General features: G+C 45.8%; 2 protein-coding genes across 4 annotated transcripts in view; one reads left to right on the forward strand and one right to left on the reverse strand.

The window, feature by feature from the left end:
• CCDC117 (coiled-coil domain containing 117) overlaps positions 1 to 22,554 on the forward strand; it is a 65,150-nt gene that overhangs the window by 16,601 nt on the left and 25,995 nt on the right. The window contains exon 7 of one of the 2 annotated variants that reach the window (XM_073312708.2): positions 4,045 to 6,416. The exons of the other annotated variant lie outside the window; for it this stretch is intronic. Coding sequence (XP_073168809.1) covers positions 4,045 to 4,062 — 18 coding nt within the window. The 3' untranslated portion in view covers positions 4,063 to 6,416. Of the gene's footprint in view, positions 1 to 4,044; positions 6,417 to 22,554 lie in introns of those variants that run through there. 2 annotated transcript variants of the gene reach the window in all.
• On the reverse strand, positions 9,295 to 13,363 carry XBP1 (X-box binding protein 1). 2 transcript variants are annotated; one of them, XM_073312711.2, is made up of 5 exons: positions 13,076 to 13,363; positions 12,886 to 12,961; positions 12,572 to 12,703; positions 11,618 to 11,781; positions 9,295 to 9,578 (listed from the first exon to the last, which is right to left on the reverse strand). In XM_073312711.2, exons 1-5 carry the CDS (start codon positions 13,279 to 13,281, stop codon positions 9,389 to 9,391), a joined length of 768 nt encoding a protein of 255 aa, XP_073168812.1. In that variant the 5' UTR covers positions 13,282 to 13,363; the 3' UTR covers positions 9,295 to 9,388. The 2 variants fall into 2 exon arrangements, with proteins under 2 accessions (XP_073168812.1, XP_073168811.1); XM_073312710.2 differs by having other exon boundaries at positions 12,865 to 12,961.

Here is a 22,554-nt window from a genome sequence, read left to right on the forward strand (position 1 = left end):
GCCTCCAGTTCAACTTTGTCTTAGATTCCAGGGCAACTCTGATAGAACCCGTGACATTTGAAAAAATATAGCATAAAATGTTTGTGGTAGCAAAAGTGCGGGGTGCAACGACATGGGAAATGCTTCTCACTATGAACTTTTAGCCTGCTGTGCTAAATAAAATGAGGCCTTTCTTTTGAAAGCTCACAGCCCAAGGGTGCAACCCAATGGAAATCTTCCTCTAGAGGGAGAGACTATCCTCTTAGTCCCATAGATCTGTTTTTAAAATGTTCACTATTTTGTCATGAAACGGCCGTCTGTCTTGTCTCACAAACAACGCACTGCTACTTGAACACACGCTGCTGGAAGCTGAACACTGGATAGCGCTGTTGCTGGCACATGTGTTGATGGTAAATAATGCCTTCAGGAGAGTTACTCAGCAGTTATGCTACCTGCTGTGAAGGTAAAATATAACAGCGTAAACATAAATTTCTGATTAGAAGATGTGAAGGGTGATGTGCTCCATTGGGTCTTGTATGGCCTCTGTAAAGTCCATTCAATACCATGTTTGTACATGGTTCTCTATAGGAGCATAGTAAAGATCTAACATCAGTCTCTTTCCTTGTTAATTCAGGATTGTTGCTATATGTATTAACATAGGGTCTACAAGCCCTAGTCATGGACCAGAACCCTACTGTGCTAGGCTGTCCCTTCCCCGAAAAGTTTACATTCTAAGCAAAAGACAAGAGACAGCAGATGGACACAGACAGATGGGAGCATACAAGGAAATGTGTGACAATATTGGTCAGCATGATATGCAGTGGTGTCTGCACATCAGCAGCCTAACCGTTGTCAAATTCTGCACAACATTCCTGAAGGCGCTCTAATGCAAGATTAAATTTGCCAGTGTCAGGGTTTCAGTTGCTTCCCTTGCAAAACTGTTTCCTAAAGCAGGGGGCATTATTGTTAAGAAACTCATTCCTGATGTCCAGCCCAAATGTTCACTTCCTTCCTTTACCCTTATTTAGTAGCCCAGATATAAAATCGCTGTATTTTCTTGTGATTAATTGGGCTGTTACAACAGGAGGGCTGTTACAGTTGAAAACAGTCCACTTTCTGTTATAATTTCAGGTTTCAGAGTAACAGCCGTGTTAGTCTGTATTTGCAAAAAGAAAAGGAGTACTTGTGGCACATTAGAGACTAACCAATTTATTTGAGCATAAGCTTTCGTGAGCTACAGCTCACTTCATCGGATCCGATGAAGTGAGCTGTAGCTCACGAAAGCTTATGCTCAAATTGGTTAGTCTCGAAGGTGCCACAAATACTCCTTTTCTTGTTATAATTTCCTATCTCTAGCACCATATCGTATATTGAATATTATGATAGACTGCAGAGGCCTCGGTCAGAATCAGGGCTCCGTTGCACTATGCGTGATACAGAAGTAGATATGGTCTCAGCACGGAAGAGCTGACATACATAGATTTCACAGTGCTTTGTTCAAAGTGCTGTAGAAACAACTAGTTGTAAATAGTTTAACTGACTAAAGCAGCTTAAAGTTGCAGGACTGCTCTTTAATTAAAAGACCACTGTGCATTTGTTAGCCAGTGGCTCAGGATAGTTGCAGTGCCAAAAGGCCCTGCATAGGAGAAAGAAAATGGAGAAAACTGGGGGGATCCTTGTCTGGAGGAAGAAACCAACTTGAAATAGATTGTAGAATAGTAAATATTTCTGTTGAGTTTTGTCTATAGGAATTGATTGAAATACTGGATTTTGCAGCTGTGCTTTTGCCTGATGCTGGAGTCCAAACAGGGCTGAAAATTTGTATATGAAGTCTTTAGCCTATGATGACCTGACCCATCTCTTGAGACACAGGTGTGTTTATGCTTCTCTAAACATGCTGTTCACGAAGATTCAAGCCCTGCTCATTGCCATGGATGTGAGAGATACCAGGTGCTTGCTTTGTGTTTTTTGTCTCAGCAAATGTAACTCTTTAATATAGTGGACAGAGACTATTTTCTGTGCATGGAAGTTGGACCAATTCTCATCAGGCCAACTGCATTTCTCGGTCTCCCCTCTGGAATCCAGTGGCAGAAACAGAGGCTCCCTGTTTTGTTTGTTTTGTCTTTCTCTCTCTTATTGAATCCTTGGATCTGCTGTAAATCTCTTCTCTGCTGGTGTAGTGCAGTGTTTCTTGGCTGCGTGTTACGGGTATGTGACACTGAACAGTAGCATCCTGATATCGCAGAAAGAGGAGAAGATAGAGTTAGGATGTTTGTTGATGATCGAAAGACTGAGCGAGTGGTGAATTAGACAGGGTGATAGCCATTTGGATTGCTTTGTAAGCTGGGCATAAACAATAAGCATTTTAATATGGCTAAATGTATGTATCTAGGAACAAAGTAGGTAGGCTATATTTTCAGGATCAGGGACCCATCCTGGGAAGCAGTAACTCTAAAAAGACTTTGAGGATCATGGTGGATAACCTGTTGAACATCACCTCCCAGTGTGGTGCCAGGCCCACTGATTATAAAATGGATTTAAAAAGGTCAACTGATCCATGTCACTGGTCACTCGAATCGTTCCCCTCTATTTGACATTGGTGAGGCCTCATCTGGAGTACTGTGTCCAGTTTTGGGCCCCACACTACAAGAAGGATGTGGAAAAATTGGAAAGGGTCCAGCCGAGGGCAACAAAAATGATTAGGGGACTGGAACACATGACTTATGAGGAGAGGCTGAGGGAACTGGGGATGTTTAGTCTGCAGAAGAGAAGAATGAGGGGGGATTTGATAGCTGCTTTCAACTACCTGAAAGGGGGTTCCAAAGAGGGCTCTAGACTGTTCTCAGTGGTAGCGGATGACAGAACAAGGAGTAATGGTCTCAAGTTGCAGTGGGGGAGATTTAGGTTGGACATTAGGAAAAACTTTTTCACTAGGAGGGTGGTGAAACACTGGAATGCGTTACCTAGGGAGGTGGTGGAATCTTCCCTAGAAGTTTTTAAGGTCAGGCTTGACAAAGCCCTGGCTGGGATGATTTAGTTGGGGCTTGGTCCTGCTTTGAGCAGGGGGTTGGACTAGATGACCTCCTGAGGTCCCTTCCAACCCTGATATTCTATGATTCTTGCTGGCACTGGTGAAGTTGTACCAGTGCTAGATAAACTGTGGGAGAACTGCTTGAAATTCTCGAAGTAGACTGCCTCCGTGTGCACTGTGAGAAAGTTACTGCGTTAACTGAATGGAGCTGAGTGGAAGCAGGTTTCCCTCTAATTTTTAGCTGCTTTGCAGAGAACCTGGCTTAACCTTCCCTAACATGGCTAATTAGTGTAGATCCAGTCTCTGGAGAAGAAAGAACTTAGCCCTTTAGATGAGTGCATGTTGTTCAGACATGTGTATGCTTAAGCTACTGCTTTCTATATGGGCTTTAAGACGCACCTGTTTCATGCCTTCCTGTAACTGCCTCTTGCCATCTTATTACAGTAGCTGCTCAGATTTCATAGGGAAACACCAGGATTTCCATGTCCCCTACAGCAGCCCTGTCATAAACACTTGTAAGAGACTGGAGAGGAGAAGTCTGGGGAAAGTTGGCCTAATAACTTAGAAAATAATACTGTACACTACTGTAATGTCTTTCATCTTGAAGCCTTCCAGGTAGCATCACAAATGATATGTAATGCAGCTAAATCTGGGTGCTGGAGCTAATCTGACCACAAGGAGAGGGTAGTAAGTAAACAGGAGCCAAGGCAGACCACCCTGGACTCTCCCTTATGAGAGGCTCTGTAGCAGAGGTTGGTAACTATACTAAATTGTGTCTGGGAGTAGGGTGAACAGGTTTCTACAGGTAGGGGCATCAGTTTTCTGAGGGAGGATGGACAGGCTTTCTTTGTAGGAGGCATGTTAGAGACTATGGCAGCTGTTCAGATAGCTAAAGGGCTCAGCTTAAAACTTTTTTCTCATTTTTGGCAGTTCACTGTGCTGTGGTGATTTGTTTAAAAAATAAATGCCTTGCTTTCTAGTAAGGTGTTTAAGACAATTAAGACTTTTCCATTGTGTCCTCTGCTTTTATCTAGTGTCTCATCTGGTCATGAGCCACTGCAGATGCATAGGAAATGCAACCTCTCAGCTAAATCACGTGAGTGAAACTTAAGTATTTTAGCTCACTCAAGATGCTATTGTAAGTAAAGGGGAGTATTGTTTACCACAAAAAGCTCGACCTAAAATGAGAGCTGTCACTAGAGTGAAATGGTGAGAGCTCCAGATGGTAACAGCAACTAACAGCTCTAGTCCTTGCTGGAAATCCTTTGCTTCAACTCTGTAGGGGAGGGTCATTTTCACCCAACTTTTCTATACCTCGTGTTATAAGGATGTTCAGGATATAATGAGACTGTCACAATTGTATAATACTTTCCCAGAAGTGAATGCTGCTCTCCCTATCAAATGTGCAAACTGCATGTGACTAATCCAGCAACTGAGCAGCAAGCAGCATAGTGACATCAGTTATATGGTCTAGTATTTCAGTTCAAACAGCCCTTTGAAGGCCAGGTGTTTTTCATATATACATCTGTGCAGGAAAGGGACCATGGCCACAAGAGCAGTGGGTTGGGCTGCATGGCCTCAGTGAGCTATTCTTGATCTTACTGTACTTTTCTGGACAACGTACAGAATTCTGGGGACTTCACATGTGCAACTTTCAGGTAGTGGATATTTCTGCAATCTTTTGGCCTCAAGCCTAGGATCTGTGGGAGTACATTTTGAAAGGACAGAGTCTGAGGGAGGAAGGGGTTGTCTGTTGAGAAGATCTGAAGGTCCATTTTGTTGGGGGGAATTCTGCCCTTCTGACATACTCACAAAATTATCTGTTCTTTGGGGTGTCTTTTTTGTTTTTGTTTGGGTTTTTTTAAACCTACAGATCTTAAAACTTACCTTGAATGTGAAAACCTGCCCATAGCAACCCTTCTGTTTTATTGCTGGGGCCCCCATGTCCCTCATGTAATGATTCTCTATCTACAGTCACATTTTAAGATCTGATTTTTTTTCTCTCCCCATCCCCTAATCTGAAGGATTTGAGTGTTTAATGTGTTCTTTTTGACATATGTGAAATAACATTTAAAATAGCTGCAACTGTTAACCCTATGGTGTGACTGATGTTGTATATGCCACATCTACTAGCTTAGGGAACTCCTACAGCAGTGGGGATAAGGGGATCTGTGATTTCTAATGGCTGTGGAGAGAAGCAGGTGCAAGCTCTCATCTTGATGACTACAGCATCCTTCTCTCTCGCCTTCACAAATGTAACCTTCCCCTGCTCATATCCATTCAGGATGCAGCACAGCTCAGTGTCTGAACTGTCACGCCTCTTTTTGCATCTCTCCTCTATCATATCAAACATAAGCTACTTGTCTTCACTTTCAAGGCTTATCATTTATCTTTCAGTATCAAGATGTTGACTCCTGTCTCTGATTGGCCTGTGATAGCAACCTCTGCCTACTTGTTAAAATTTCAAACAAGCACACCTTTTGTGCTTTCTCCCTTGCTGCCCCTTATGGTTGGGAGGAGCTCCCTGTAAACATTTTCAAAACTAAAGCTTTATCCTCCTCCAAGCTCTTCTTTTCAGTGTTTACAATTTTTTTTGTAAGCACTCCTGCAGCCACTGCTCATCATGCTCATCAATATTCCTCTGTGTGTGTGTGTGTGGTTTCCCTATTATGTTGGGTGCTCCTGGTCTTCTCCTACACCTCATCTTCTTGCATGGATTCAGCTATCAACTCTCACTCACAAATTTGACTTGTCTCCCTTTATCCAAGCTTGGAAAGCTTCCTGTCCCTCTAATGAATGTCAAGCCTACTCCTCCCTGCTTTTCTTCATGGCTGCGGATTATAGGGTTGCCCTCCCACCTATTCATGCTCACCATGTAACAGAAGCTACATGAGTGTTGATTAGCTCAATTTCCCACTCATCTCTTAAGACACATCTTCGTATTAGGAGTTTATGTATAGTACTGCACCCACACTTATTCCTGCAGAAATAGCTCAGAACAAAAAAAATTGAACTTTGGTAAATATGTGCCCATAAAATTAATAGGCATGGACTCATTCTTTACAGTGTTTAACATTGTATTGTCTACAGCTGATTTGAGTTTGAAACAGAAGTGCTTGGATGTGGTATGAAGTTTTCTCCCTTAAACAGGAGAAATTGTTTGAATGTACTTATTGGTTTATTAAAGATTAGTGACTTTCTCCTTGCTAGAGGAGGAGAGAAATCAGAGAAGACCAAATCTCTCTCAAATACAGGAGGCTCCTAGCAAGAGCACTCTAGTGCAAGGGTTCTCACAAATTTTTTGGTAGCCTCAAGGTATGGCCACCAACTCTTGCTAGTGGCCATTCTGACAATTTTTCCTAAAATACAGAATAAACCTCCCAGAACCCCAACAGGAGCTCTTGCACTCATTATGCAAAAATAGAAGTCACAAGAAACCCTTCCTCAGGTGGAATGGCAAGCTGAAGGAATTGTTTTGTAATGATTTGTTACTTAGGGCTGGTCTACCCTGAAAACTTACATTAGCACAGCTGTGTTTCAGTGGTGTGAAAAATCCACACCCTTGGAGAGAGATGGCTATGCTGTAGACAGCACTAGTTTGACAGAAGCATTCTTCCATTGACCTAGTTACTACTACTTAGGGAGGTGGACTACCTTCAGCCACCCCCCTCCCATTTGCATACACTCCTGCAGCTGTGCCATTATTAGGAGTTAAGTGTAGACATAACCTAGAGGCTTTAGATCAGATTAATCTAAACTGCTTCACTCTCCAGTAGTTTTTCTAGAATAAAGCAGCTTTGACTATTGTTCGCCTTACCTACTCTACCCTATCATAGTTTGCATGTGGAATTTACAATGACCTGGTCTCTACCCAAAGGCTAAGTTAGCCCAGCTACATGGCTCAGGGGTGTGAAAAATCCACAGCCCTGAGCAGCATAATTAAACCAACCTAATCTCTAGGAATTCTTCCATCAACCTACCTACCATCTCTCAGGGAGGTGGATTACCTACACCAACAGGAGAATGGCTCCTGAGGGCAGCAGTAGGGTCTACACTGAAGCATTAACAAAAGACTAGCCATCCTGGATCAGACCAAAGATCTATCTAGCCCAGTATCCCGTCTTCTGACAAAAAGAAAAGGAGTACTTGTGGCACCTTAGAGACTAACCAATTTATTTGAGCATATGCTTTCGTGAGCTACAGCTCACTTCATTGGATGCATTCAGTGATTTGTGCTTATGCTCAAATTGGTTAGTCTCTAAGGTGCCACTAGTACTCCTTTTCTTTTTGCGAATACAGACTAACACAGCTGCTACTCTGAAACCTGTCTTCTGACAGTGGCCAATGCCAGGTGCTTCAGAGAGAATGAACAAAACAGGCAATTAGCAAGTGATCCATCCCCTGTCACCCATTCCCAGCTTCTGGGAAACAGAGGCTCTGGACACTATCCCTGCTTATCCTGGCTAAGAGCTGTTGATGGACCTATCCTCCATGAACTTATCTTTTTAGAACCTTGTTATAGTCTTGGCCTTCACAACATCCTCTGGTGAAGAGTTTCAGATGGTGACTGCATTGTGTGAAGAAATACTTCCTTTGGTTTGTTTTAAACCTATTAATTTCATTTGGTGATCTCTAGTTCTTGTGTTATGAAGAGTAACTAACAAACACTTATTTACTTTTTCTGCACCTATCATGATTTTATAGACCTCTCTCATATCCCCTCCTTAGTTGTCTCTTTTCCAAGCTGAAAAGTCCCAGTCTACTTAATCTCTCCTCAGATAGAAGCTGTTCCATACCCCTCATCATTTTTGCCTTTTTCTGTACCTTTTCCAAATCCCGTATCTTTTTTGAGATGGGGTAACTAGCTCTCCACAAGTGTTCAAGATGTAAGTGTACCATGGATTTATATAAAGGCACTGTGATATGCTATGTTCTTTTCCACTGATTCTGACTAGTGTTAACTTTTTTGACTGCAACTGCACATTGAGTGGATGTTTTCAAATATCCATAGTGACTACGATTTCTTTGAGTGGTAATAGCTCATTTATACCCCTTTATTTTATATGTACACTTGTGTTTTAAGTGTAGACAAACCCTTTGAAGTCTCTGCTCTCAACAGCAGCATGGGTACTCTAGCACATGTAGCATGCTCCTACCCCTGTAAGGCTTTGATAGCTGATCAGACCAGCGATGGCCCTCTAACCAGTTTTGTTCCACAGCTGCAGTGAGCTGTTGCGAAGGTAAGCACTGAAACAAGCCATTTCATGTCTGTACAATACAGGAACCATTACAACACCCATCCTTTTACCATGTAAGTAGTATGAGGTTGACACAGAAGCAGAGACCTTCTCCCCCCAGCTGTTATTTTAAAATGGAAGTATAGAGAACATCTGCATTGCACTTTTTTAATTGCACAGGTATTTTTAAATATTAAATGGAGAAAGCAAATCACAAACTAAGTAGCAATAGAAAACTTTCATAAGCATTTACATAGTAAGTTATGTAAAATTTACAAGAGATTTTTAATCTTCTGTTGAGCCAACTGTCTGTACATGGAGGGAAGCATAGCCCCACTGCCTAAGCAGGCTATTGCTGTGACAAGGACTTAAACTCCTCCTCCCACCCCCCCTTCACTGCCCCAAAGTAAATTTCTCCTAGGTACTGAGGGTTTGCCTAACTGGGGCAAGGTACAGTTCAGGTACAAGAGCACCCGTTTCTTTCGGAGGATATTACTTTTAGTCTCTGAGAAGGGAGATTAGCCATTTCCTTTCCAAGAGAAAGTTCTGGTACAAAGCGCACTATTATACCCAGTTGTATTCTGAGTCTGAGATGGGCACAAATTAGCAAAATACTGGCTTTGGTGAAAACACTTTAAAGAGTAATGTTCTTTAAGAAACAGCCATCTACTTTACTTCTGGCTTAAGAAAAAGGGGAGATGGTTCTTACTACCCTGCATAGATTGTAAAGTGTTGCTCCACAGAAGAGAGATGCAACACTAATGAATAAATCAGACACTGATCAACTGGGGAAAAAGTTCATTGGCAAAAGTATCTTCCCAAGAATGGTCTGTGCTCAGTGGAGAGGGCAGATCACTGAAGGGAGAAGGGGATCCTTCATATCCAGAGTCACTACGTGCATCCAACAGACAGCAAGAGGTTTCAAGGCTGTGATCATATGAGAGCAGGTTTGAGATACCCAGCTCAGGCAAAAAGTTATCTATAGGTTCCTCTTTCACTGAGACTGGGGACTCAGGGAGGTCCTTGTCTTCTGAGGGAGAGAGAGATGCTTCCTCTATTTTCATTAACATATCACCTTGGCTGCCCATTTTAGCAGGGATCTCAAAGATTAGGGGCTTGGTGTACACATGGTCAAACCGGATCAGTTCATTAATGGCCTCCAACTTGGCTGATGAGGACCCCACAGAGGGAGTGGGGGAGGCTGGTAAGGAATCTGATTCTTTTCCACAGATTTCTTCCTCCAGCTTTTCCAAGCACGATGACTCTGAATTACCATACCGGAGGAACATGTCTGGGTCCAGGCTGTCCAGAATGCCCAACAGGAGATCAGACTGCAGAATACAAAACACACCATTTTAAAAGGAACATGCAGACTACTGTACACAAACCAAACCTACCCTTGAAACCAACCTCAAGTAGGTTAAGTTCAATAGGACCTGAAGACCTGATCAGTACTGAAAGGCAGCACAAGTGGGAATGGCATATGTACTTTGATATGCTCATTTACTTAACCCTGAGCTTTCTCGTCCATTAACCCTTCCAGGAGCTTGACTGGCACTATTAGACTGTTCTCTACATTACTGATTTGCATTACAGTACCCCACAGTGGTGGGTACTATTGGAACGAAAAGCTTTCTTTGCCTACAATCTCTGTAGAGCCAGCAAACAAAGGCAAAATCTGGAAATAAAGCGTCAGCACCAGGTACTAGCCTGAGCAGTAGTTTCCATTACCACAAGGTTATCTGTTTCAACCTGTTTGTTCCTTGGCTTTTAGCTGTCTCATGTCCTTGTATCTGACTCTGGGATACAGACAGTAGTTGAACAGTAACTAGTAGACTTCACAATATTAGGCTACTTAAAACCTGTCCAAAGCTACAGTAGAAATACAGCATGTGCTTTGAAGAATTGCATGTTTTCAGGGTTTTCACATGCACACAAAACTGAAAGTGAGCCAACAAGTGATGCAGCTGTAAACAAGGCTCATATTTGGGGGTGTATTAACAGGAGTATACTATGCAAGATATGAAGCAAGTGTCCTGCTCTCTTAAGCACAGGTGAGACCTTCGCTGGAGAACTGAGTCCAGGTCTGGGTGCCACACGTTAGCCGCAATCTGGACAAACTGAAGAATGTTCAAGAGAGCAACAGAAGTGATAAAACCTCACCTATGAGGCAAGGTTAAAAAACTGCACATATTTAGTCTCCAGAAAAGACTGAGTAGGGAGAAGGTAAGTAATTACGTTAAGGGTTATAGAGGACAAGATAGTTGTTCTCCATATCCATTGAAGGTAGAACAAGTAGTAACAGTCTAATCTCCTGGGCTGCAGATTAGACTGTCTGCACCACGGACCTTACAGCAGCAGCACTGCAAGGTCTCCTGTGTAGCTGCTCTATCCCAGTGTAAAAGAGCTTTCCCGCTGGCATAATGAAGCCACCCTCAACCAGCTGCAATAGCTGTATCAGTGGAGAGCATCTCTTGCCAACATCGTGCTGTCCACACCAGCACTTTTGTTGGTGACACTTAGGTCAGTCAGATGTGTTTTTTCACATCCTTGACCACCAAAATTTCTAGTGTAGACAAAACCTTAGGTTAGCTATCTAACTATAAAGATAATTAAGCACTGGATTAGGCTTCCAAGGGAGGTCACAGAATCCCTATTAAGAGATTTTTAAGAACAGATTAGATAAGCCTGTCAGGGATGTTCTAGATATCCTTAAATCCTGCCTCAGTGCAGGGGACTAGATAATTTATCAAGGTCCTACATTTCTAGGGGTCTATGCTTCATGTTGCAAAAAGTTGAATGATAATGTTTATGGGAACAATAATGTACACTATTTAACTGCCTTCAAAATAATGAACTTAACTTCCGCTTAATTTATAGTCCTGTTTTTGTCCTATGACCGCAGGAGCATTAATAGGCCACTTCCTGTTGAGTGGTCTCTTAGAATACCTAATATGCAGTGTTGGTCCCAGAATATTGAGACACAAGGTGGGGGAGGCAATATCTTTTAATGGACCAACTTCTGTTGGCAAGAGACAAGCTTTCAAATTTACACAGACCTCTTCTTCAGAATTTGAAAGCTTGTCTCTCTCACCAACAGAAGTTGGTCCACTAAAAGATATTACCTCACCCACCTGTCTTTGACCTATTGGACACAGCTTGTAGGTCAGCAGTTTTGCCCAAGATTCACAAGCACAAATGTATCTGAGAGCATCTGGACCTTTGAAATATGCCAGCCTATCTGAACTACATTGCTGGTGTGTTACAGCTCAAATTCTAATGCCCCTAGTACCATAGCTGATGAATTGGAGACACTGGGCTGTAATTCTTTCGAAAACTCATGATCTGTAAACATGGAATGGCTGCTCACCTCAGAGTCTGAAGAGTCAATGCCATCAGCATCCATGTGGAGACTGTCAGGAGGGGTGACTGCTGGGCCTGCACCTGCTGCAGAGGAACACATAGTCTGAGTGCTGCGGACTCAGCGGACCCGGTCACCATCCTGATTTCATCCACCTGTGATTCCATCACCACCTGTATAAGAAGAGAAGCTTAATTATCCAATATTATTTTGACTCCCAAACCGCCTGTTTGATGTTCTTCCCCTTATTGCAAGGGTACAATACTGAGTGTCATCACACAACCATCCTTTGGCAGTCTGTTGCCTGAATCTCAACCTCACTTGGCTAGCAGCCAAAACAAGGAACAGCGCTGCAGAGACTGGAAGTGAGACGACTGTTGAAGACTCATGTTCAAAATATACCACTCTGGTTGAGCTTTAACTTCAGTCTGAGACACCCATTAATAGTACACTGGATCCACCACCATCTTCTGAAGGAGGCTAACGTTGTCAGTCCATTGTTTTCCTTTTGTGCCACATACTGGTTATTCACCACCCGCTCTTGTGGCCACATTTAATGGTACTTTGCATGCAAGGATAAAAAGCAGGTTACACCAAGACCAGCATGAGATGTAGATTTGAAAGGGTTCTGAATTAACTCTTTGAATGCTGCTGAGTTTTCCTCCAAGGTGCCAGCCAGCAGCCCCTTAAAGCCCTCAGTGGAGATAAGAGAAGCCCCCCATCCCTATGCAGCAATCAATATTAACGATTTTGGAAGGATATTAAGCCTCACAGGCTTCAGGACGTGAAGCCCATCTGTCACCTCTTGCTGAGACCTAGTACCAGAGGAGATCATCCCACCGCACCCGCTCCGAGTTTCTTACACCTTCCACTGAGGTATCAGGTGCTGGCCGGTCGCAGGACCCAGGAACCGCCAGCAGATCATCTGCCCCCGTCCCCCTCCGGGAGCGGGCAGACGCTCACCTCGGGCGCTCTCTCCTCCTCCTGCGTCTCCAGCGCATCGAGCCCCAGCCGGCAGCGCAGCTCCTGGTTCTGCAGGGCGAGCCCCTGGCTCTTCTCCCGCAGGAGCTGGTTTTCTAGCAGCAGGTTCTGGTTCTGGAAGAAGCCCAGAGGCGAGCTCAGCGGAGCAGGCCGCAGCAGCCAGCTCCGTCCCCGCCGCCTGCCCCGTGCGGCGCAGGGCCCCCTCCCCGCCGCCGCCGGCCGGCCCGAGCCCCCTCCCCGCCGCCGCCGGCCGGCCCGAGCCCCCCGCGCCCTACCTCCTGCTCCAGCTCCAGCACCTGCTGCTCCAGCTCGCTCATCCGCGCCTTCTTCCTGTCCCGGGCGCTCTGCGCCGCTACGCGGTTCTTCAGCTTCCTGCGGGGAGACAGCGCAGCCCTGAGCCCCGGCCCGAGCCCCGGCGCCCCCCGAGCCTGGCCCGGCCCCGCCGGCCCCCCCGGCCCCGGCCCCGGCCCCGCCGGCCCCGCTCACCTGCGCAGCGCCTTCTCCTCCGGACTCAGGTGAGTGAGTCGCTGCCGCTTGCGGGCCGGCGGCTGCGGCTCCGGGCTGGGCGAGCGCGGGCCCCCCGCCGGGAGCGCCACGGAGAGGGGCCGGCTGGGCGCGGCGCCCAGGGCCTCGGCTGCGTGGCCGGGGATGAGGAGCAGCCGCGGGGCCGCGGAACCGGGCAGCGCCACCATGGCGGGCGCGCGGCTGCCGAGAACCCTGGCGCCGCCGGCGTTCCACGGCCGAACGCTGGGCGCCCCGCGTTCCACCCGCCCCGCTCCGCTCCGCTCCGCTCGCTTCTGCCACCGTGGCTCGGCCGCATTGGCCAGCGCCGTCCGACGGGTAGCATGCGATTGGCCCGTGGCAAGGGGCAGAGTGCAAATGAATTGCGTCAGACCGAGGGCGGGGCAGCCGAGCCGCCGAGTGCCGCGCCCGAGCGGCCGGCGAGAGTCGTCCCCGCGCACGCGCTGCTGAGCCGCCCGCCTCGTGCGGCTGCCTCAGCGCCACGTGCTGCGTGCGCTCGCTGTGCGCAACCTGCTGTGCGCAGCGGCCTCCCCAGGGCAGCGCGCGCCCGCACGCTGCGGGGTCCTGGCCGCGCGCCCTGGTAAAGGGGCAGTCCCGTGTCTTTACATTGCACAGCGTCCTGCTCGGCCGCGAGCCCCAGCCGCAGCGCAGCGCGCTGAACGAGGCCGTCGCAGAGACGTGGGAAAGCGCGACTGTTCGACGGGGAGGGGGAGAGCTGGGGTGGCGGGTGCAGGGGGCCGCCTGGACGGTGAAAGGGCTGGGGGGAGCGGCTGCAGGCTCCCGTGATTGCAGGTCCCGAAAGCAGGCTTTGCTGCGGCCAGCTGAGCAGAGTCGGTCTGAGAGGCAGGCAGCGGTATTAACAGCCAGTCTCGTCTTTCTGGGTGGTTGAGGCTTTGGCAACCCTGCTGGAAACTTTACTAAATAATCTCAATATAATTGACAGGGTTGCTGTGTCACAGAGCCGCAGGGTAGGGTCTGTTGCCATCACACTCCTGGGAGTGACCCCTTTAGTGCGCCAGGCCCAAGAGACCCCCACGGGGGCGGGTCCGTGGCCTCCAGGACTCCGAGACGGCGCCTTCGGTATCTGCTGTCCCCGTCTCCCTTCGGCTGCTTGCAGAGAATCCCGCAAGCCAGACTCCTGCGGGAAGCTTGTACTGTGCCCTGTCACGGTGCAACCCTCTCCAGGAGTATTTACAGCGATACGGGCAGCCTTTTCAAAACAGGTAACTATTTATTAGTCACCTGACGTACAGAATCTGAAAGTCCTTGGGTTAGTCCATCCTGGTCAAACCAGTGTCATGATGAGCCAGCCAAGCTGTGTTGAGCTCTGGCTCTCTGTTGTCCCCCACTTGTTTCCCTAGTCCTGGCTCCTGAGTCTCTCCAAGACTTCCAGCTTCATTCCAGTCACCTGCCACCTTGTTCCCCAACTCAGTTCACAAGTCTTGCTTGCTGGGGTTTCCTGCTGTTAGTTGTTGATTGCTCAGTCATTGGGACATCTCTTTGTCTTGCTGGACCTCTGCTGAATTAGGCCTGTTTCAGCCACTTTTTTTAATAACTGTTAATTCAACCAGACAGTGAGGGTGGATGCACACACACACACACACTTTTGCACCCATTGGGTAGCAGTGCAACATACAGAGGGAAACTGAGGCATGCCTAAGATTCCTAAAATACATTCCAAAAAAATCCTGTTTCATCACACCATGCTATTTTCAAATAAAAGTCCAGACTAATGTTAGTGGCTGTCTTGTAGGTGACTTCAGCAATTAAGTCAAATCCTGAAGTCATGACTTAATCAAAACTCCTATAGAGTCAACTGGCCAGATCCTGACCTATTCCCTACCAGTGCTCTGGCTGCTTTGTGATGTGGCTGGAAAACTAGGATACCCATCTATGACAGGAGAATTCCCAGACAAAGGGAATCCCAAGGAGATGTACAGCAAGCAGTTAATCCTCTCAGCCCTGTCACCATACAGGGTATGACCAGGAAAAATGGAGCATAGCCAGAGCACATTTGCATTCCAGTTATAGCCAGCAGCCAGAATAGTTCTTTGGTGCCTCAGGCAGCTGGGCGTAAACTAGAGCAGCCTTGAGGCTGTACTGATTTTCTCTGGCCTCGGAATCCTGGGGCCACAGATGTGTGTAGTACAACCAGCCACCTTTGCCACACTCACCTGATGAGCTGCATTACATACAAATTGGATGCAGTTCAGAATCTGAGCCAATGGGCTTTTTGCCTGCATAAAACCAGAGTAATTAACTAAGGTTTTGGACCACGAGCTTGTTTAATCTTCCTGAGTGGCTTTTATTTTCAAAGATTTTCTGTTCTCCTACATTTGTAGCTAGTGAGGGCGAGAACAGAAATGCAAAACTTTTGAAGTGGTATACAAACTAAAGCAAACCAAGTTGTATGGGGCTTTTCTGACTCTGGCATTTATTTTTCATTGACTTTGACACCCATTAGTGAATAATGATGCAAAATATGCCACCTGTCACAACTGCAGTTGAGTACCCTCTCCTGACCTCTCACCAGACTGTTGTGAGGCAACCCAGCTGCTGGATCTCCTGTATTTTAAGCCTCTACACTCAGAACAGAGTCCCTACACTGTCCCTATCTTAGGGCCTCTGAGTACACTCTGTCACCTGCTCTTGAGTGTTTCAACCACAAAGCCCACAGCCCAGTCCAGGGAACCAGTGCTAGGCCCTCAGATTCCCTCCCTGTAGCTTAAAACACACCCTGTCCCAGAACTTTACCCACAAGTGAGCCTTCTGGTTTACTTCTTCAAGAGGGCACATGGTAGATGTAAATGCTGAACACAAACAGACAGACTGGCACCAGATTCTGAATCACCATTCTTTAATAGCACAAAAAATACACAGATCTATCCAACAATAAACAACCCTACATGCAGTTCCCTGTATCAGTTTTTTCACCACTCCAGAAGCATTCTTTGGGTTGGGGTCAGAGTAATCTGGGGCTATCCAGGATCCTTCCTTTGCAGTGCCTAGCAAAGTTCTGGCACAGAGCCTTCTCCCCAAGCACGCTTCCTCTGACCACGGCTAGTTCATTCCCTTCCCTTCGCTGCCCAAACTTCTAGTGTGTTTCTCTGAGTCTTCCCCCGTGAGCACTTTTATAACCTTCTGCTTTTGTCATTTCTTCACTTTACTTTGTCCTTCTTGGTAACTTCCTACTCTCTCAATCCCCAGAAAAAGTGGAGGGAACAGGTTTCCCCAGCATGCTCTTTTGTTCTCCTCAGGTAAGACCTGTTCAGGTGCTGATAGTCTTTAACAATGGGTGATACATGCTTAAAGCTTATCAGAAGAGGAGGATACACAGAAAGGCCTTTCATCATACAGAAGTTTCATAACAACTTTGTAATATCAACCAGAATTCATAAGTTTGTACAGACCCCCCCGAATGCTTACACCCTGTGACCCTGAATAAACCCCTTACACAGTAAATGATATATTTGGTTCTTGTTGATTTGCTTGTAATCTTACCACTGAGACCAGCCAGAATGTGGAGAAGCCTGACCTAGGAAATATGCACTCAATTTTTTTAAATACTCTAGTAGCTCCCACTGCGTGTACAGTCTCTAATAATTATATGGCTATGTTGCAGGACCAGAGTGAAAGAGTGAGAAACAAAAGTTCACCAGAAGCTCAGTCTTGAACTGATGAATCACAGCATCTCCAGGTAGGTTTTATTGCAGGAGTTCAGGTTTAATTCAGATTTGCACCACCCCTTGTCTTTTTCCTCTCTGGCTGTCTCTTCACTGGTTTTTTATTTGGCAAAATTTTCTCACCGTTGCAAACACCAGTACAGCACCCCTCCCCGTAGCACTCGCAGGGTTGCTAGTGCAGACAAGGTTCCAGGTAGCAAATGCCGTTTATTCCACTGCCCTGCTTAGAGCAGGATTTACACAACGTGACGTGTAGAAAGTTGGCAGCTGCCAGCACCTTATCTACACAAGTTTTCTCCCACCATTGCTCTTGCCTGTTATCACTAGTTCAGCTCCACAACATAGGCTATCTTAGCAAAAATTTCCTAGCCTCAACAAGGCGATAGAATCTTTGCCATGGATTAAGCCATTTTTTCCTAATGGTATGTCCCTTATTTGCTGTGTTCCAGGTGGCCACTGTATCAAAAGGAAACAACCGTTTGTTTAAGGAAGGTGGGGAGAGTGAAGGTTTGTTTACTATAAGGGGTGGCCGTGGGAGGAAATAGACAAGTAGAATGTGGCATGAGAAGAGGAGAGAGCAGTGGAAGGGGAAGAGAGAAGAGAAAAGCGGGCAGTGAGAAAGAAGTGGAAGAGAGGGTGTGGAAGATGCATAACTTTTAATAATCCATCTGAATTTAAGGGCATTGTCTGAGAAAAGAGCCTGTTTGCTCAACCTGTATCCAGGATGATATGGACAGTGGCTTCGGGCCTCAGTCCAGCTGAACAGCTTGTGCATTCCCACGTCTGTTTGAGCTGGTCAGAGGGATAGTAAGAATGTCTGATATTCCAAGACTTGGTTGGGTTTCAGGCCTAAACACTTAGTTATTTTGTTTTTTATTTTAATTGCCTTTTTTATCTCCCATAATTTTAAAATTGTAGTATCATGGCCCAAACATTCCATATCAGAGCTGGGAGGTCAATAAAATGACTGTAATTGTGTTCTTACCAGAGTTAGGGACTGATAGCACTGGCAAGAGAACAGCATGGTATTGGAAGACAATAGGTAAGCTTCAGCCATTCTTGATTTACAGCACTTCTTGGTGTTCTTGACCTGAGGCCCACCCACTGCTCTGCCAAAATGCATCTAACTCTTGATTTGCAGAATTCCATGTGTGTCTAGTTTTGAGGTACTCACACAGCTCTGTCAATTCATCTCAAGACACAGTGAATTCATCTTGGACAGCAAAGACCCACCACTAGGAGACACAGTTCTCCAAGCACCTCTCTTCAAACACACATTGAAAGAGGAGACAGAAACATGCATTGCCAGATCAGACCAATGGTCCATCCCGTCCAGCATCCTGTCTTTGACAATGGCCAGTGCCTGAGGGCTCACGGGAAGATTCAAGAAACCTCCCAGTGGACAATTGTGGAATAACCTGCCCATAGAGAAGTTTCTTCCTTACCCCTGTCTGTTAACGATTATTTTATGCCTGAAATGAGAGGGCATATTCCGTCTACATTTTGTAAAATTCTGTTGTGATGAAAGCAGGGCTGCCCGGGGGGGGGCGCGGTGAAGGGGGAGCAATTTGCCCCAAGCCCTGGGCCCCACAGGGGCCCCCACGAGAATTTTCCGCCGCACTTCAGCAGCGGGTCCTTCAGTGCCGCCGAACACGTCTGGAGCAGAAGGACCCCCGTCGCCAAAGACCCCAGGCCCCCTGAATCCTCTGGGCGGCTCTGGATGAAAGAGGAGCTGCCCTGTAATAATGTATGAAAACTGTATGTTGACCTGTTTATTGGGATGTTTACTGAATGAGTATACTGGTTTAGTTTAATAGGGGGGACTGTAAAGAAAACAAGCAGGAAGGGGAGAAGAATAGCTCAAGATAAGCCATTTTTCAGCAAACACTTGAGAGACAATGCCAGGACTAGAAAAGGCCTGGGAACCAGAAGATCAAAAGGACTCTAGCCATGTAAAAGGGAATTCTCTTTCAAAAGCGGGGAGGGGGTGTACTCTTGGAGGGAGGTTTTTGCGGGGACCAGATTGACACAGGGTGCTGCTTGGGGGGTGGTGGTGTCTGAAGAAATTAGACTTGCCTAGTCACCCTCACAGGATGGTAACTGATTATCCTCTTTCAAAACCCTCCTCAAAACTTCCCTTTTCCATGATGCCTACAAAAAACTTGATTATGGTTAAGTTGCTGTTATGCTGAGGCCATTGCCTATCATGCTGACCAAACTGTCTCATTGTTTCTTTGTACTCCCTTATCTGTCTATATCCACCTATTCTCTGTTGTCTTAGATAGTAAGCTCTTTGGACAGACACTGCCTTTCTGGACCGTGTTGGTATCACGTCTAGGACAATGGGGTCCTGATCCAGGACTAGGGATTCTATGCACTACTGTAATACAAATAATTATTACAGATCTTTAGGTAAGAAAAACATGCATCTGGTCACCATAGACACCACTGGTCATATGCTCCTGAAGGAAAAAAACCGCACATTCTGAACCCAGTCAGACCTGCTGGGTCAGCAGAGTTGATATGCAGGCTACTCAAGCCCAGGGCCCGAAGAGAAGGAGAATTTTTTAATTCCTCCCCAGTAGAGGTAAAGCCTTAAGGCCTGACACTGAGGGGTGCACTCAGAGACCAGAAGGGGGACAAAGATGCAGCTAGCCCTGAACCATGGCAGCTGTCTAATGGAACTGTGGATGTTCACTTTAAGTTCTTGGCCTCAGTGTCACCCACTGACAGTAAGTTCCAAAGGTGAAGTATATTTTATGTAAAAAATCATTTCCTTTGATCAGTTTTAAATTTGTTGCATTTCAGTTTCTTTTAGTGTCCCCTTTTTTCCTGTGTTATGAGCAGGGATCCTATTTTTCTGTGATAAAAATCCCAAAATTCTGTGATAAAAAAACATAAAAATCCACGTTTTTCCATGATTAAAATGAAATCTGACAGCGGGAGCCCCACTATGTGGGGCTGTCAGCTGGACCCCTGCCACCCGGGGCTGAAGCGTCCATATCCCATGTTCTGCGTGTATGTTGGTGGCAAGGGGTTCTATTGTATATGTTTTTATTTTTTCCACAAAATGTAAAAACTACAGATTCTCGTAAAAACACAAATTTTGCTTTTTTCTATGGCAAACAGATTTCTAGGATCCCTGGTTATGAGAAGGGTAAATAGGAGTACCTTATTTATCTTCTCTATACCAGTCATTGTTTTATATATTTGTCATGTCTCCTCGTATTCATCTTTCACTAAACCAAACTGTCCCAATCTTGTCATACTATCTCCAGGTATAATTTTTTCCAGGTCCCTTATAATTTTCATCCCCCATCTCTGAACCTTTGCTAAGATTTCTCTGGTTCTGCTCTATCTGATTCAAAACAGAGTGGCCCAAAGCAAACACAGTATTCCAGGCACTGTACTCTTCAAGGTGCTGAGTGCTCTGGCTCCAATCTGGCAAAGCACTCAATTTATGCATAGCTTTAACCACTGACTTCAGTGGGACTCCTCACACATTTACAGGTAAGCAGGTGCTTGAGTGCTTTGCTGCATTGTGGCCAGGGTGCTCAACGCATTACTGGCCTGAGCTCCAGATGAGGATGTTCCATTGATTTATATAATGGTGTAATATTTCACTATTTCCAGTCCCATTCATTAAAGCACTCTAACATTTTGTTTGTTTGCTTTTTTGACTGCTACTACATATTGAACAGCAGACTTCCTTGCACTGTCCACAGTCATGCCCGTCTCCTTTTGTGATTGTAATTGTGTGGCAATTTAGAACCACGTAATGTATATTAAGAGTTCAAAATATTCCTCCCAATGTACATTACCTTGCATTTTTCTCCTTTGATTTTTATTTGCCATGGTGTGGCCCATTCACCTTGCTTTGTTAGGTCCCTCTGAAGTTTTTCAGTCTTCTTATCCCTGGTCTACTCTGGGGGATCGATCTAAGTTACGCAACTTCAGCTACGTGAATAACGTAGCTGAAGTCAACATACTTAGATCGACTTACTGGGGTGTCTTCACCACAATGAGTCGACTGCTGCCGCTCCCCCCCTGTCGACTCCGCCTGCGCCTCTCGCGGTGCTGGAGTACAGGAGTCAACGGGAGAGGGCTCGGGGGTCGATTTATTGTGTCTAGACTAGATCCCTGCTGGATCGATTGCTGCCTGCCGATCCCCGGTGGGTAGTGAAGACATACCCTAAGTCTTGACTAACCTAAGTAATTTTGTGTCATCTTCAAAATTTGCCACCTCACAGCTTACCTATTTTCCCAGATAACATGAATATAGTAAACAACCACCAGTCCAAGTATGGAACTTTGTGGCACCCTGCTGAAAATAAACCCCTCTATCCATGGAATGCATATTATAAAGGCAAAGCCTATCCCTTTTATGCTGAAATTTAAGTATTTCATTGTAAAGAAACTGACAAATATTCTCTTGCTCTGGTAGTCTCTTCCCAGAAGAGGCCTTGTGTTCTTTTAGGTGGGAGGCTGAACTCCCACACACAGAGTAAAATGCTCTATTCACTCTCTATAGCCACAGCACATCAAGGGACATGGCTCTCACCATCCCCATTTCACAAGTTTGGAAAGAGCTGTATGAACGAATTAATAGGTGTGGTCCAGCTGTTGTGCTGCTTCAGTATGATCCAAGAGCTTACTGGAAAGTTCTGCAAACTTGTTCATGTAACTTCTGCAAACTCTGTTCATGTAAACAGATTTGTATGCCAAATGGTTGTGCTTCCCTGGCAGGATTTCCATTACACCACAATGCAGAGCAAAGGTGGCTCAGGCAAAAGTGCTGCATACACAAGATTTAGGGCTCGCCTGGGCTAGCTTTTGGACTGTCCAAAGCTTTAGCATGACTCAGGAACATGGTAAAAGTCCCATCTAAACTACAAAATGGAGTTGTGTTATAATCAGGTTTCCAGATGTGCTATTATATGTGGTATAGAGCAACCTCTGGAGAGAGCAGAAAGATCTTCTTAGACATAGTTTATCCACCTCCATACAAACAATGGAGACTAGCGACATCTGAATGTGAACCGGCAAAAATTACAGTGTAGAGGTGCCACTTGGAGCTAGTTTACAGCAACTGGTAAAGATCACACAGTGTTGGGTGCCAAATAGGGCTGGCAAAGCTCCCCTTTCCTACCTGAAGGGCCCCGCACTGCATATGGAACACATTGAGGTGACACTGGACAGGCCAAACCTGATGCTTTCGGTCACAGGGAGTTGTCAGTATGTAGGCTGGCTTCTGTCCAAATATTCAGCAGGTTGAACCAGCTCTCTTGGGAAAACAGCCAGTTGTTGAAATCCCAGGAGCCCAGCAGTCTCATTCCAGTAAGTTTCCTTGTTTGCATATCCTGGTTGAGAACAGGAACCTCTCTTCTTTATGTGGGAGGTAAATGTTTGTACTTATGAAGGCTTGGTGACCCACCTCCTGTTGGTAACAGCCAGCTTTTTCCTGGAACAATGCCAGGTTGTGAGCATAAATTCCTCCTCTCACTTCCAAACCACTTTCCACATTTGGAAAATCTCTTTCACTGGTTGGAAGCCCATGGGAGTCCTAGTTTCACTGTTTGAAACAGCTCAATTATATTCCCCATTTGGATGCTCTCTCCTGCATCTCTTAGCTAGAATCCTGCTCTGTTGAGAGATTAACAGTGAAAGCAAAGGGGAAAAAAAGGCAAAGTATTAGGAAAAAGCAAAGGAGATTTTGCCTCAGACTAGCACATGCAACTTGCAAAACAATGGTTCAGAGAT

The sequence above is a fragment of the Lepidochelys kempii genome, chromosome 15 (assembly GCF_965140285.1).
Source record: "Lepidochelys kempii isolate rLepKem1 chromosome 15, rLepKem1.hap1, whole genome shotgun sequence".
NCBI lineage: Eukaryota > Metazoa > Chordata > Testudines > Cheloniidae > Lepidochelys > Lepidochelys kempii.